Source organism: Rhododendron vialii, chromosome 4a (assembly GCF_030253575.1).
Source record: "Rhododendron vialii isolate Sample 1 chromosome 4a, ASM3025357v1".
Classification (NCBI taxonomy): domain Eukaryota; kingdom Viridiplantae; phylum Streptophyta; class Magnoliopsida; order Ericales; family Ericaceae; genus Rhododendron; species Rhododendron vialii.
In genome coordinates this window covers 17,647,616-17,663,984 of record NC_080560.1, presented here as the reverse complement: position 1 = coordinate 17,663,984, position 16,369 = coordinate 17,647,616, and the positions used below count along the sequence as shown (strand labels likewise).

The following is a 16,369-nucleotide window of genomic DNA, read 5'->3' as shown; positions in this document are numbered from 1 at the left end:
TGTTTCTGAATTTTTGAAACAGAAGACTGGAAGGCCACTGGGATCAAAATATTTAATTGGAGGGCCAGGCCTTGAACCATCCACAAACACGTTAATTCTTGAGGGAAAAATGACAGGATGGGTGGAAGATGAGGCAGATGTTTCTTTTGGGAAAGAAATCTCTACTGTACCATCTGATTTTGAAATGAAAGTTGAATTTGAGGATTGGACAGGTATGGGCTTGTTTTGATTTTTCTCATAAGCTGTAACCCAAGATTCTAGGAGAAGCTTGAGAAGCTCAGGACGGGAAATCTGTCGTGGTACATGGATACAAGAGGCTTGGTGAGGTGCGTTAACAGTTAGGAAAATGGCTTCATCTGTGGAGGATGGTAAGGACATGTCAAAGGCATGGTTTTGAAGACGATAGGCCATTTGGTACTGAAGGGTTGCTGCATATGTGGTGGAAATTTGGGAGGCACCACCAATTTGAACTTGGACCTTCAAGGCGGATAACAGATGAGGATTTTCTAAAGGCATGTTGAAATTGGGGTAGAAGGTAAAGATCACAGTTTCAGCATTTAGGGTGGTTTGGACTGTAGCAATACATGCGTGTTGGTACTGGATAAACTTGGTGTCTACCAGAGCAAGTCTGAAAGTCACAGGTAAACCTTTCCTGCCATGGAAAGTAACAGCAAGTCGGATTGCACCAAAGTGAAGATGGATAAATCCTTGTTGTTGCCAAAGGCGAGGCAAATCAACCGGGATTTCTAAAGGTAAAAGTTGTTCAGCTTCTGTAGCTGCTATGAAGCATTGATCAAATTTAAAGGCTTGAACATATTCTTTTACGGAGGTTGGGTGTTTTGTGGAGAAAAGTTGAGTGACGATCTTTTTTACAGAAGTTTGTGGTCTGACAAAAGTATTATAGGGATTTAGGAAATGAAGATCAGTAAGATGAACTTTACTATCATCAGGAAGGTATTCAAACTCATACAAATATTCAAGATTAGAAGAAAAAGATGAGAAATTTCTACTGGTGGAGGAACATGAAGAGACTAAGGATGATGTAGCAGAGGAGTGGGTGGTAAACAGATGATTCATTTTTAAGTAAAAATCTGGGTTCTCCTTTTCCTTAGTACAGCAAACCTTTTCTTTTTCAACGTAAAGGCTTTCAACCAATTTTGATTAATAAAATTCTGTATACTAGGGTAGATAAACCGAGACACACCGCTCAACAGCCAAAAGTCTCAAGGTACTTTAACCCACTGATACAAAATTCTTTTAATCAAAATAGTTGATGAAGTTTCTGATGTGGAGGATCCTTAAAAGGCAACCACGGAACATACGTTTCAAGTTTTTCAATTAGAAAAGATTTGAAGCAGTTTTGAAAAGAAGTTCCCAGAAGAGGGTTTAAGCTAGAATGGAAGGCATGGCTCTGATACCAAATTTACAGACACGAAGTGGGTACAAACACTAAGTAGGTTAGAATCGTAGAGAGAACACAACAAGGAATTATAAGAACAAGTGACTGGAATATTATTGCAAATACTGACTTTCATTAACTTAATTTTTATAGAGGTGATGCTCTCCTTTTATAGGAGTAAGGAGGCAACAATAGTACAACCATATGCTTCATTCATGACATTAGGGAATAGTACTATATATAATTGGTGCCAAACATAACTACACCAATGGTCTGACAAAACTATTACAACATAGACTTTTAGCCTAGTCTATTACTATTGAACAAACCTATACGTACTAGCATTACAACAACAGTACTCACTAATAATTTACAACAACAGTACTCAATAGTAAACACTAATAATTTCTTCTCATCTATAATCTCTTTAATTTTTGTAGTCTTCCATTAAAGATTAATAAATTCTTTTCATGAACATCAAGATCCTAGTTCTTCCGAGGCAAGATGCCATGTAAAAAGGGCCAATAGGGAAGGATTTTCTTCACGCCACCAATAATGTAGTCGTTCGTGGTATGGGGAGCAAAGTTGATGCATGTATAGGAATCTCCTTTGAATAGGTATGCCTCGTTAGTACGGTGGGAAGCAAATGCTGCCTCAATTCCGCTTTCAAAGATGGTATCTTTCAAACTAGCAAAGCCTTCAGTGATGTGATGGATGGCGATGAGACGGGGATCATTGTAGTTTATAAGAGCATACTGGTTGCCTTTGAAAAGGTAAGCTTCATCACTTACCGTCGATTCAAACGCAGAGTCTACACTGCTTTCGAACACCGTCCCTTTAAAGAAAGGGAACATCTCAATGATGGTCATTGGGCCTTGGATGATCTTGTCATTTGTGGTGCCTGGTGCATAGTTCATCCGTGCACAAAGATTTCCAGAGAAGATGAACGCTTCATCCCCATGATGAGATCCAAAAGCGCAATCTATTCCAGGTTCTGCAAAGGTTGTGTTCTTGAGGGATGGATACCTTTCGAAGATACGTAGCGGTCCATTCAACACCTTGTCGTTGTTCGTGCCTGGAGCGTAGTCTAACAACAAATACTCATTCTTCATGAATAGGTAGGCTTGATTTGTACGGGACGAACGAAATGCAGCATTTATGTAACTCGACTTTTTGTCGAGATCGCAATTAATGTATGACTTGGCATACTCGGAATCTGACAGATCATAGCTCCACTTTAAGGATGCGAACACTTTCGAGCTGATTCCCTCAATTTTGTTTGGCATGGAATTTTTTAGTTTGTTAAGTTCATCTTGCCAGGCATCCATATCCATATCCTTACCCTTCAGTGATGCTCCATGCGCAATAATAACACCCGGCAAGCCTTGACACTCTTTACAAATTGCCCATGCCTTTTCACGGAGTTCATGAGCCTCGACATAATTTCCCACCTTCTTCTTGAAAAGGGCCCATGATTCTTCTTCAGATAAAATTTCGATTTTAAAGTCTTTAACATCCGTATTCTGCCACACGTTGCGGTTTCGAGACGTTAGCACAACTTTGCAACTTTGGTTTTCATCTGTGATAGGAATACCTGTCGAGCAGCCAATGTTTAACAGGTCAATTACGACACCTTTTCCCCCCTCATATGATAGGATTCAAAATACTACACTTAAAAACTCAATATCATGAAACCAAAGGGAGTAAATCAATAAACTAGAACCTATTGAAAAAAATATCATGAAACCAAACCTACTTACCAAAAAAAAAAAAAAATTTCATGAAACCAAAAGGAGTAATTCAATAAACTAGAACCTATATGGGGTGTCTGGGCATTAAAGTGGTGCGGTTCAAGTCACTACCAACCTCAATTGATGGTCGAGCCATTAATTATGTATCCTATTTTCAGAGATCATTCATAAAAACTAATTAGATTGATCCGATAATGTCTATTACTAATTCATTCATACTTGATAAAAAAATGATGAACCACATAATCTTCAAATTAGTCTCTTGATACTCTTAAAACGGTGAGATCATATAACTACATGTTTGGACCAAATTGATTTTTGTATAGATAATACACAGGTAGGACTACAAATTAAAGGACTCAAATCACCAAATTGAGACCCGTGCTAACAGCCTAACACCCATGGGCCTCATGTTAGACAACACCTTTTAGCATGTGGAAATCAGTGTCTAGCCCAATCATAAAGCCATCTAGCATTGGTTGAGGAAGGGCCGCCTCTAAACTTTACGGGCCCTGAAGCAAAATATTTTTAATACGGCCCTGAAATCTCAATATACTTACTATAATGAAAATTAGTTATGAAAAAAACCTTCCTGACAAAGTCATTACAAGCAGTATTTGAACTCATAATAACCAACATCAATAACCATTACAATATCCCAAAAAACTATCATTTAATTACTTATCTGCTCACATTTTAGTTGCACAAGTACTTATTAAACTTGCATAATCAAATTTTTCAACCATAGCTTTGTCAATAAACAACAACCAATCTTATTCTCTCTTGTGGTATGGTTGACCGAAGATAAATTTTTATCAACTTTTATTTTGAAAAGATTATTTTCCTTGAGCCAATTGTAACCAAAACAGTTAACAAGATTATGTATGCAACCCATGCATTTGGAAAAAACTATCATTTGCCATCAAGTAAGTGAGCACCAAGCACATCAATAGGCTTTCTTAGCTCTTTACTTTTCTAAGACTTTCAATTTGAAACATAAATTCCTCTCATCAGTATTAAAAGCTCCTATATTCTAAGCAAATCTTCCAAAGTTATACAATAAGACAACGAATTATCTTATATTTGAACCTTTTCACTCAGACTTTACTTTGAAGTGGGCCCTTAGAATGTGTAAGCATGTTAACTTAAACTTTTTATATACCTCTACCATATGAGCCTATACAACTGGGGCACTAGAAAGTTACTAAAAATTTGGGGGCCCCTTTGATAACGCTTGTGCCCTGTATGCTTATACAATTAATGTCTTAGTTTCATAAACACCCCTTAACTATCACTTTTTTGCAACATGACCTCCCCAACTAAAAAATTCAATAACATGACCCCCTCACCTATCAAAAACCAACATCACCCCTTGCTCCAATTCCGTTAAATTAGTGGACAGGAATAGGGGACAAGACAAAAACACCTTTAGTGGATGCAAAATTAGGTTTTCCCCATACTTTATAACACTTTTGGCCTCTCTCTCTCTCTCTCGACCGCTATGGATTTCTCGTAACCACCAAGCGATCGAAACCCTAAACCTCATCAAAACGCCCCTGGTCAAACACACATCTCCCTCTCTCCAATCGATAGAGCACGTTTGAAACCCAACCCAACTGATCCAAACCAAGTCACTCAAAACCATACATCTTTGCCATTGTTTGAAACCCTAAAGCTTCGATTGTGAGCCGATAAGTTTTTTATCATCCATTTACGTTTATATATCCTTCCATTTTGGGACATGCATATGGGTTGAAGTGAATTTTTTTATCCATGCCGACAAACATAGAGTTTGATGTTAAAAAATTGGGGATAAAATACTCAAATCCATAAGCTTTCCTGTAAGAAGAGGAGATGATTGGGGGGTGACTGGATTTTGAAAATTTGGTTTTCAAATTTCTAGATTGGGTTATCTAGGTCTTTGAATTTCGAAATTTCAAGGTTTGGTTTTTTGGTAATGAAGTCTATGGAACCTTGGGGTGTAAGGTCAAGGGTTGGAAGGAGGAAGAAGAAGAAGAAGAAGAAGAAGAAGAAGAAGAAGAATGGGTTGGAGGTTTAAGGTTGAAGTTGAAGAGAATTTGGGATATGGAGAGAGAGAGAGAGAGAGAGAGAGAGAGAGAGAGAGAGAGAGAGAGAATAGAGGAGTTGGGTAAAGATTTTATAAGAAGGGTTTTATAATTTTTGCCCTTGGGAAGGGCATTTTAGGGTTCAAATTCATTGACCTGTCAAAAATGTTAACAGATGTTAACAGATTTGGCCACATTTTAACGGAAGGTGTGGTGTTGTTTGATTTTGATAGTTGAGGGGATCATGTTGCAAAAAAGTGATAGTTGAGAGGGTGTTTTTGAAATTAAGCCTACGATTTAATTGTACCATATTCCTTCCGCAATTAACATTGCTACAAATTGACATAACAAACTTACAATGGGTTATGAACAATTTGTAAAGACAGGCTTCACCAAAGGATACTCATCAGGCACTTGGCAACAAAGACCATTAATTGCTTCTAATTTTTTCTTCACAAGAAATTTACATGCTAGAAAAATGCTATTCTTTCAAGTTCTCATATATACCTCCCGAATCTTTGTTAATGGAGTGACCCCTAACTGTTACGTACGTATGAATTTTTTGAATGCTTACTTTAGCTTCTTCTATTTTGATAATTTACCCTATCCATTGGATGGATTTTGAAGAAATAAGGGTAATGATATGCACACAAGATGTTCTTCCAAATTTATCATGCAAAATTATGTGACTTTTTTTAAGATTCTTCAGCTTTAATCCTATTTGTATGATTGACATTACCAAAAGGAAGTTTTACAAGTCAATAAGTTAGGCGGTTCGATATTTAAATGGTCAAATAACCTTTTACATGTGGCATCAATGCCTTGGGGTATCAAATGATGTGGCATCAATATATGCAACATGCCACATCAAACGCAACAAAAATATGGTGACGAATGTGCACACAACATTATTGCTTAAACCCCAATTGCTAGCAAGAAAAGACAAGTAAATTTTACGTTAAAATCATATTAAAGAGATTCAAATTTGAGAAAATACCTATATCCTTTAAGTCCAGTTCGTGCCAAACATCATCCAATAGTATTAGATTTTTCTTCCCATTGTTCAATCTATTCCATAGTCCAGCCGCTCTTCCCACTTCAGTTTCTCCACTAAGTGTTAGATTCAAACGGTCTGCGAGTTGTCCTTGAATTTTTATCACATTGACATTCTGAGAGACAACTGCCATTATGACTTCATCAAAAGTTCCATCTTTCTTGACTTGTTCGCCGACCTTTCTGACCATAGTCGTCTTACCAACCCCACTGGTTCCATAGACCCTAATCATGTTCACCTTGGGGTCTTTTAATGCCTCCACAATGCCTTTGAAAACTTTATCTCTTGAATGGAAACCCTCATAATCTTTGCTGGATGGGAATTCAAGTTCCGGAGGAGCTTTCCTAGGGTGTGAAACTGTGCCAATTTTGCCTCCTTCCTCGGTGACATGTTTGACATCAAACCACCTTCTTCTCGGCTTCCTTGCTCAGGCGGTAACGCGAGATGAAGTTGGGACACGAGAAATTAACGCACATGTTTTCCTTAACAGTTTCGTCCTTCATAAACTTTTCAACTCCTTGTTTAGTCTCGTCAACATACTTTAGCCAGTCCGAAACGTTATTGTTTATGGCCTCACCGCGGTAGTTGGCTTCATCAACTTCTCTTTTGACGCTGCTTCTCTGCTTTTGAAGGTTATTCACCTCGTCTTTCAGGTTCTCCAGGTTCTGCTTGTAATATAAAATAAAACCGACATGACGTCTCACTGATTGGAACACTGTCTCAACGATTTTCTCTACAATTTTCTCCAGTATAATTGTCGGACTACACATTTTCCATTCACTGTTTTCCCCCTTTTCTGTATTGAGTTTTTTTCTTGCCTTTCTGAAGAAGCATCAAATATCAGGAATGAGATCCAAATTTGAGAAGATAAAAGCTCTCCCTATCTGCACTCAAAAGAGAACAAAAGAAGTAACTGGTGATGCACTAAGATAATAGGAATGTAAATGCTGCAACAACCTACAATTCCAACCATAGACATGCAAAAGAAACAGGTTAGAAATGCAACAGGTTCGCTTCACTGTTCTTTTAGTACTATTTTTCCCTGAGTTACTCACGAATTATGTTGGTATCTTATTATCGAAATAAAGCACCAACATAGAAATGCACTATACATATGCGAAACTATCTAACAATTTCCGTACGTTACCAAGCAATACTAAAGTTAAAGGGAGCACAATCCTAATTGTGGCTGAATCGATGGATGCCAAAATCAGATTCTTTAGTACTGGAAAATCAGAATGTATTTTTCAGTGGGAATGGCTACTTCCAGTATCCCTCATAACGGTCATCATTTAGCCCGAAGGTCCGCAATCCGTCCAAAGCCCACCCAGCCCGCCGGGCTTTTACCCGGCCCGAGCCTGTAAAACGGGCGGGCTAGCCCGGACCGTAGTTTGTAATGGGCGGGCTCGGGCCTATGAATTTTTACTTGGCTTGCCCGTAGGCCCAGCCCGTGAGCCCGCCCGGCAGCCCACCCGTGGTACCCGCCCAAAAGCCCGCCAACGGGCCCGCCTATTAGCCCAAAATCCCACAAAATCCTTTCTTTTTTCCCTTGGTTTAGTTTTGCCCAAGGAAATTTAAGCCCGCCCGGTTTTTGGCCCGCCGACCCGCCAATTGGGATAGCCCGTGGGCCGGGCTTGGGCTTCAATTAATGGTAGGTAGCCCGGCCCGCCAAAAAGAAAAAGCCCTGCCAGCCCGGCCCGGCCCGTGGGCGAGCTTGGGCAGCGACTTGGCGGGCCGGCCCGGCCCGATGATGACCCTTAAGGTATCTCCTCTTATGTGTTCCCATGTTATGCCTCTGAATGGTTAATGGTTATGCCTTCGAAGGGTTATGTTACGCTATTTTGGGAGGACACCATAATAATGACATAACACTTTTTTAGGAAGACACCACAATAATAAAAATGTTATTCCATTTTTTGAAAATTGTTATGCCTTCGAGTGATTATGTTATGTCATTTTGAAAAGTGTTATGCCTAATATAATAATAATAAAAGTGTTATATCATTTGTGAAAAAGTGTTATGTTTTCGAATGATTTAATGTTATGCCTTCCTTTCCAATGGTTATGTTATAAGAGTGAGATACGGTATCCCTAGACAAGAGGGGATACCCTAGCATTATCCTTGATGTTTTCATTTGGATTGATGGTAGTTGCAAGTGGGTGATGTGACCAAAACTTAAATTTAGAAATAGATTAAAGATGAAGGTATCTAAGACTTAGGTTCAAATATGCAGAATCGCTCGGTGAAGTTGTGGTGGCAAATATTTGTTGAGGGTGGTAGTGGAAAAGTAGATCATGATATTAGACGGCAGTTATGGATAATGATTTTGGTTCAGGTATATTTTGGCAGAGAGATAAGAGGGCATGTATTAAGATCATCTCCAATGACCTCTCCAAAATTAAATTAGCTCCCAAAGTGGATCCTAAGGTGTCCACTAAGCAAGAATGGGGTCTAATTTTGAATCCTAAGAGTATGCTAATTTAGGAGCATGTATGTGCTCCAATGTACTGGTAAAATCATTAACCATTATGAGGGGAAATACTTGTAAGAAACTAAAATTTATTGTCCTAAGTCAATGGTCCCACTGAAGACTAGTTAACAGGCTCCCTAAAATTATCTAACGTGTTGGGAGCCCTGTTTAGGAGCCATCCTTGGAAGTTTATTTGGAGAGCCCAAATTGCCTAAACATCAACCATAGACATCGAGATCTCGATTTAAGGAACCCCACTCAGTGAAACACCAACAAACAAATCGACATCCCAAATCAGTGAAAGATTGCCTCAAACCTCTGTCGGTTCATGGATGCTCACTTGCCGGTCGACTCCGACTGGTTTAGACACTAACGGCGGGTGCTTCCTATGCAAGTGACAACCAGAAGAGGAAGGTTAGCTGTGATCTGAACTAGAGGTCCAACGGACTCAAGGACGATTAACCAGCACCCCACAGTGGATAACTTATCCAGACCAACAATTCCAAATCAATAAATTGACATTTTACGGAGAGTTAGCTAGAGTTGCAAAAATTCCAAAACCAGTAGGTTACAGGCAAATCACAGAAGGTAAGTTGCATTTTGCCTTTTCTTTAAATTACTAACTTGTCCAAGGAGTTGTCTGAAAATTCGAATGGAATTGGAAACGACAAGAAATGGTATGTAGTTTGCGAAACTCGAGGGTTCTAATTTGATCATGCAATACTTTTAGTGAATAAAATGAATAAAATGCATTCTGATCCCGTTGTAGCTCTCAAATCAAAATAAACTTCAGTATGTGTGAATGCAAGATGCAGTTACGATGTACATTCAATGACGGCTCCAGAATTTTGGAACCATGGGATCATTTTTAAGCTTAAATTCACTTACTAATTATAAATAAAAAAATCACTAGTAATGACAATTAATTAACTAGTTTAAAAAAAAACTAAACAAAACCAAAAAAAAAAAAAAAAAGATGTGAAAAATTATGTACTAATGATCTTCATTTCAATTTCACCAAAAAAACTCAAAAACTTCTACAATCGCATTCGACGGGGTTTCATATTTTGAAATCGCTGCATGATAGTCTCTTTATCGATAACATCAAACATTTCTTTTACCCTTGCATTTTATTATGTCGGTGCATGGTGTTTTAATTAACTTTTACAAAAGGTTACAAAGAGGTAATTATTCAATGGTCTTGTGGCACTACCACGTAAGCCCCAACACCTTTCAATAGTCAGACACCACGCTTTTTCGTGTGATCCATACTCTTTTTCTACAATGAGTGGGGTGGGCTTCAAGTAGGAAAATAATCTAGTGTGATGTGGTCATCAAATTGTAATGGGGTGGTCTTTTAAATTTAACTTCCTCTGTCCCAATTTAATTGTTTTTTTGGGAGTTCGTGTATTTTTCTATTGATTATATCTTGTAATTTATAATGTTCTATGTGATTTCAAAAATATTGTATTATAGAACTAATTGAGATCTATTAAACAAGATCCATATTTGATATGAAATTCATTACGGATTTAAAGATATAACTAGTTTTTTAGCCGGTTAAAATAAAACGAGGGACAATTAATTAAAATGGGACGGAGGGAGTAACTTTTAGGGGATGGTAAATTTCAAGTGAGAAAATAATCTAATTTTTTGTCATCATCAAATTGTAATGGAGTCATTAATTAATTTCTTAGAAAAAGTCATTATACTAGTAGTATTATTTTTTTGGTGTCCGTGGGGTCACGGACCCCGCTACTTACAATGTGGCGTTGCCACTGTGTACATCAAAATATGTACAACTATATGTTACTACCATATGCTTGCACACACAATCACACAAACTTTATCTCATATCAAATATGGGCCCTCCACACACTATAAATACATTGAATGTGTGGATCTCATGTTTAATGTGAAAAAGTTTGTATAAATGTGTGTATAAGTGTCCGTGATTAAAGATTTATTGAATTTTGTATTATTAACGGTCTCAATCATTTGGAGACAAGTACAAACTAAAAAAAGCAAGTAAACAAGTTAATTTTCCAATTAATCCATCCACCCAAATAAATAAATAAGAAGTTGTTAAAGTTCTTGTTTTTTAAATACTAATTTTTTACCTTATGAGACAAGTATTCTTTTATAATACATCACCTTTAATTAAAAAAATAAGTACAGTACTTATTTTAGTTAATGAAGAACACACTAATGTTACTCTTGAAACATAGGAAAAAGTTTCAGTAGTGGAATTTAATAACTGACTGATTGGTAATCATGTACTTTGTTATCTCGCGATCTGAACGCAACTGTGATGTAATAACACTTTTAATTCTAAGGTTCATTTGATTAGCGAGATAATGACAAAAAGTGCAAGAAAAAGAAAAAATATATATTCTTTTTTTTTTTGTTCACTTAGTAAGAATCTCCTAGAAAGTGGTAGAAAGCAAATTTTTCGATACAACCTTCTAAAGCTAGAAAGCTTGCCTAACTTTTTCTCACAAAAAGTGCAGGAAAATTTATTTTCTTATAAGAATCAACAATAACTATTTTAAGTACTTTCTTATTTTCTTGCAAAACTTTCATCCTAATCAAATAGATGCGAGGAAAAACAAATTCTTTCTCTTTTCTTTTACTTCACTTTCTATTATATTTTTCTCTCTAATTAAATGGACCTCTAGGTTTTAAAGCTGAGGATATTCTTGATTTAATCTATCTATCAATATATTATAGATATGTAGTTGAGCCTCATAATCTTCCAAACCCCAATTTCTAATTTCTAATTTCTAAGATTTTATATTTTCTTAAAAAATCAAAAAAAAAAAACCCCACGTTCACCTTTGTCCATTTTCTTTTGGAAAAAAAAAAAAAAACCACGTTTGACTCACACACATCCCCACTACTCCTTCAAAACCCCACAACTCCTTCACAATCAGTACCTTTGAGTCCACCAAGCCTTTATTCCAAATTTTTTGAATTTTTTCGTTTTTTGAGAGAGAGAGAGAAATGTGAGGAAGTGGGAGAGAGAGAGGGAGGGGGAAACGTGGGGGAGGGAGGGAGAGAAAAATTTATTCTATGCCACTGGGTATCGTCACGTGGTACTCTAAATTTATTTTTTCTCACATGTCTTTCAGTGTATAGAATGAGACCAATGCTAGCGTGCATCGAACACGAAACCGAATAAATATTAAATTATCTTTTTTATCAACTAGCGTTTCTCCCGTTCAATATACTGAACTAAAAATAAACCAATGGAATTTTTTTATCTCGTGCATCAACTAGCGGTGTACCCGTTCGACACATGAGAACGAAAAAAAACACTAATGAAGTTTTTTTAATTGTCTCATGCATTGAACGGGTACAACGTTATATGTCTATCAATATTATCTTATACTCCCTCCGTCCCAAAAAGGATGATAATTTTTTAAACTCATATCATTTTTCATCACTTATATCTTTCAATTTATAATGTTTTTCATGAATTTGAAAACTTTATCTAATAGAACTAATCAATAACTATCAAATAAGATCTATATTGCATACCTTTTGAGAATCATATTGAAAGATATAAGGAATTGAAATTGACACGGATATCAAAAATTGACATCCAATTTTGGATGGAGGGAGTATCAATATCCTATGCAAGTGTATTTAAGTCCCACAAGCCTCCAAACTTCTATTCCTAATTTCCTAGATTTTAAATTTTTAAAAATATATAATAATAAAAACAGATTTACAAAGAAACACTCAAAGCTCGCAGAATTTAAAAAAAAAAACAAACAAACAAACAACAATCCTCACGTACCCACGTCTACAAAGAAAGACTCATAGAATTTAAAAAATATATAAACTCACCTACCTTCCACGTTCACAGTACCTTTTTTTTTTGGGGTTTGGAAGAGGGCAAGATGGTAATTTCGCATACCAACTCACCTAAGTAATTATTGACTAGGGAGAGACATAATAGACCCTTTAAACACACATACACACACAATATCCAAACTCTCAATGTGAGAGCCAGCCCAACTGACTCAAGCCCAAGGGCCTCGCCACTAAAAAGTGGCAGAGACTTCACAGTACTTCACAAACTAAAATTTTACGGAGTAAAAAAAAAAACCTCACCCACGTTCATAACCACTATCACCATAGAGAACTTTTTCAGTGCCGAGCGAGTATATCTTACGTGGTGTCCACTCAGCATTTCTGAGCCGTTTGATGTACTTTTGGATGGCTCAGATTGAAACATTCTCTCTCTTCTCAGCCCTCCTCTTTCTCTCTCCTCTATTTCTCTCTCATTTTTTTCTCTCCAAATCCGAACCATCCAAAATTGAATCGGACAGCTCGAATGTTCCGAGCAGGCACTATGTGGTATATATCCACCCGGCACTGAATAATTTCTCCTCACCTTGCAATTCTTACCCACTTTTTTTATTCTACTATTCTTGAACAAAAATGCTAGAGGCACATCGGGTGTGGCTGAAATGTGACACACCCGATGTGTGCCGAAATTGTAAGTCCACCGCCGTACGTAGCTTTGACATGTATTTATCTTTACTTTTTTCCACATTCTCAATCCTAATAATGGTATCTTAAACTTTTTTGTTCTTTAGATTTTGAAAATAAATCGATAATGGGATTTCAATCTCACAACATAACTGTTTGGCTGTTATCTGTTTTTTTTCTCTCTTTTTCTTCTCAATTTCTTGTTGGAAGTTTCACCCTTCCCCCTCTTTCTCTTCCCTTTTTATCTCCCTTGATGTACCCATTATTGAGTTTCTTAATAAATTTTTTGCCTTTTCAAAAAAAAAGAAAAAGAAGAGGTTACATCCACCAACTACACGGAATTAATTGATTGCTTTCTTTTCTACAACGTTTGAATGTATTCTCATCAACTGCTCAAAGGTTAAAACATTTCATGCATTCACTTACATTTTTGGCATCCTTGATTTTTTTAATATTTCAACATGCTCTCTCCTAATGGTGTTTCTATTTTTTTGTCTCTAGATTTTGATTAAAGTAAAAAGTTTGGTTTAACAACGTTTCCACTTCTTTGTCTCTAGATCTCCATTTTTATTGTTTAGGTTTGAGCAACATATCCATGATTAATTGGAGCCCAAAGTTTGGACCACAACAATTAACATTGTGTGAAATGTGGTTGTCATTTTAAAAAAAGAAAAAAAGGAAATGTAAGTTAGTATAGATATATGATTAAAAACTAGCGTTGTGCAAAAAAAAAAAAAAACACATCATGGACATTCTTTTATTGCATCATGTATCAAACGGATACAACGCTAGTTTTAGTAATAATGAAGTATTAATTCTCAAATATTGACACGATCTAATAAGGACTTTGGGTTGGTGCTGTGCAGTAAGGTGCACAGCACCATGCTACGCTCTTCTGAGCCGTCGGATCTCATCTCAGAATCTAACGATCAAGAATAGTTTATTGTTAAGATGAAATCAAAACTGTCAGACGCACGATCCAATGGCTCGAAGGTGCTCCACAGTACCATCCCCCGTTCGATCTAATAATCTGTCGAAGTAACTTTCACATGGGAGCAAACAAATACAGTAACCGTTTAAACGTACGCCATACTAAATCACTGACACGACGAGCTATGATCGATCGATCGATCGATTGTCAATTTACAAACTGCTTTCCTTTCTTCTTCTTGTTTGTACTTGAAGCAAAAGAAAGCACTTACAAATCCTACGCTAAATTAAGGAAATAACACCAGAGAGAGCTTTCAGACATAGTACCTCTTAATTTGTTCTCAATTCCACCAAAAGTCCTTTGTTTTTAAAGAGAGAGAGAAAGAAGTTCAAGCTTGTATGGCAGAGAATGAGCAGGGTGTGTAAGCTTTGATCTGTGGTACACAACAAAATATCAGTACCATAGATGAAAAATAACGAACGGATCCAAACCAAATTATCAATTACAGGGATTTTTTAACAAAAGTACTCGCAAAAATCAACCTCTACTCTCTAATCCTTCTCGTAACAACGACGCTACCATCATCTCCGGCCTGAACCAGCAGAGATCACTCACTCCTTCGATCGTCCGATGTAGATAACATGCAGCTTGGCAGACTATTTCTTACCCCGAAGAGAGAGAGAGAGAGAGAGAGCGATGCCTGGGGCGTGTTTGGTAGTAACTGATAGTACGACATAACTATGGACGGAGGGAGAGTAGACATTGGCGTCCACGAGTCACTGAAGCGAAAAGTCTACACCTGCACCGATATTGATTGACGCCTGATGGCACCTGTTTTGTGGCCCCAAGGGCCTAGGGCATTAAGGCTCGTTCTTCTTTCTCTCAAAATCTTCCTTTTCAAATTATAATTTTAAATTTAAATATAATAAAAATAAAAAATAATTTTTTAATTTTTTTGCACTGTTTAAAAGATCCCAATGAAATCTATTAAAGAAGATCCATATTAATAGAAAAATTATTTGCTTCAACACATGATTTTTTATCATAAAATTACCTTCTTTTTTCCAAAACTTTCTTTTTTTTAAAGTGGAACGCCACCTAAGATATAACGACCCGAATTTTTGCCTTTTCTTTTTTTTGAATAAAGAAATTATTATTTTTAATCAAATAGTCTATAGTAATCGATTAATTATTTAAAAGTGTAATTAGATTAAATTATAACTTAGATTAATTTTTGGTGATTAAAATTAGTTTAGCTTATACATTATTAATTAGCTTGTAACTATATATAAATGTGTCTATATATCTGTAAAATAGATATTAGTAACCATCCCATAATTTATGGGATTTTGATACCCATCCCTCACATATCTCTCCCTTTATCTCTATCTTTTCACTTATCCACTCCCCTTCAAACTCTTCCTAAACTATATATCTCTCTTCTCTCGCATTCCACCACCTCCATACTTATCCTCAAAACCTCACTCCTCTCTCACAATACAACACTTCTAGTCCACTGCAAAAACAGAAACAAGAAAAGAGGGATCACACCATTTCGTTTTTCGTCCATATCACGTACCTCTGTTCATGGCCTTTTTCTTCCTTGTCGATGTCGTTTTTAGGCTTGAGTTTCTTCATAAATGTTGTAGAGGGGGTCGAGAGCTTTGATTTCAACCCAAGAATCGCCCAAAACGGTCAAGAATTGATAGAGTTATCGTTATTCAAAGTTTGGTAAAATTCTCGAATTCTGATTTCCAGGCAGATTCAGCGACCCTTCTAAACTTTCATTTTTCTCCTTCTTAGAGTGGTTTTCGGGCTTAAACTTCTTCATGAAAGTTGTAGAGCGTTTTAAGATCTTCGCGTTAGACCCACGAATCATCCAAAATGACAGATGTTTTGGTCAAGTTATTACAGCCCTAAGTTGCTGCTAGAATACCTATCTTTCGCTGCCAAACGAAAATTCACCGGACTCCACCAAATCATTTTGTCCAGATTAAAGGTAGTATAATCACTACTCTACTTCCTCCTAAGTATATTAATGTACTAAGATGCTAATTTTTATGGTTAGAATCGAAATTGGAATCGAATGAACGAAACCCAAGTTTTTTGAAAACTCATTGTTCACTGTTCATAGGCGTGGTTACTATTCACAATTTTGGTACTGTTCATACGAGTTGGCTTTTAAAAAAATGACACC

General features: G+C 36.7%; 2 protein-coding genes across 3 annotated transcripts; both read right to left on the bottom strand.

Moving 5' to 3' along the window:
* Window positions 1-1,624: 1,624 nt before the first annotated feature.
* On the bottom strand, window positions 1,625-14,947 carry LOC131323293 (uncharacterized). Of its 2 annotated transcripts, XM_058355005.1 has the most exons (5): window positions 14,715-14,947; window positions 14,499-14,605; window positions 9,028-9,127; window positions 6,214-7,150; window positions 1,866-2,993 (listed from the first exon to the last, which is right to left on the bottom strand). In XM_058355005.1, exons 4-5 carry the CDS (start codon window positions 6,500-6,502, stop codon window positions 1,885-1,887), a joined length of 1,398 nt encoding a protein of 465 aa, XP_058210988.1. In that variant the 5' UTR covers window positions 6,503-7,150; window positions 9,028-9,127; window positions 14,499-14,605; window positions 14,715-14,947; the 3' UTR covers window positions 1,866-1,884. The 2 variants fall into 2 exon arrangements, with proteins under 2 accessions (XP_058210989.1, XP_058210988.1); XM_058355006.1 differs by lacking the exon at window positions 9,028-9,127 and having other exon boundaries at window positions 1,625-2,993; window positions 6,214-7,154.
* LOC131323754 (uncharacterized) lies at window positions 6,669-7,040 on the bottom strand. Its single transcript, XM_058355599.1, has one exon. The coding sequence runs from the start codon at window positions 7,038-7,040 to the stop codon at window positions 6,669-6,671; it is 372 nt and encodes a 123-aa protein (XP_058211582.1).
* Window positions 14,948-16,369: the final 1,422 nt, after the last annotated feature.

Bases quoted from the DNA above. Each gene is read 5' to 3' on its own strand.
- LOC131323754 (XM_058355599.1), bottom strand. From the start codon at position 7,040: ATGTGTAGTCCGACAATTATACTGGAGAAAATTGTAGAGAAAATCGTT.
- LOC131323293 (XM_058355006.1), bottom strand. From the start codon at position 6,502: ATGATTAGGGTCTATGGAACCAGTGGGGTTGGTAAGACGACTATGGTC. The intron at 2,994-6,213 runs GTATTTTCTCAA...GCTGCTCGACAG, and splicing joins ACTGGACTTAAAGGATATAG to GTATTCCTATCACAGATGAA.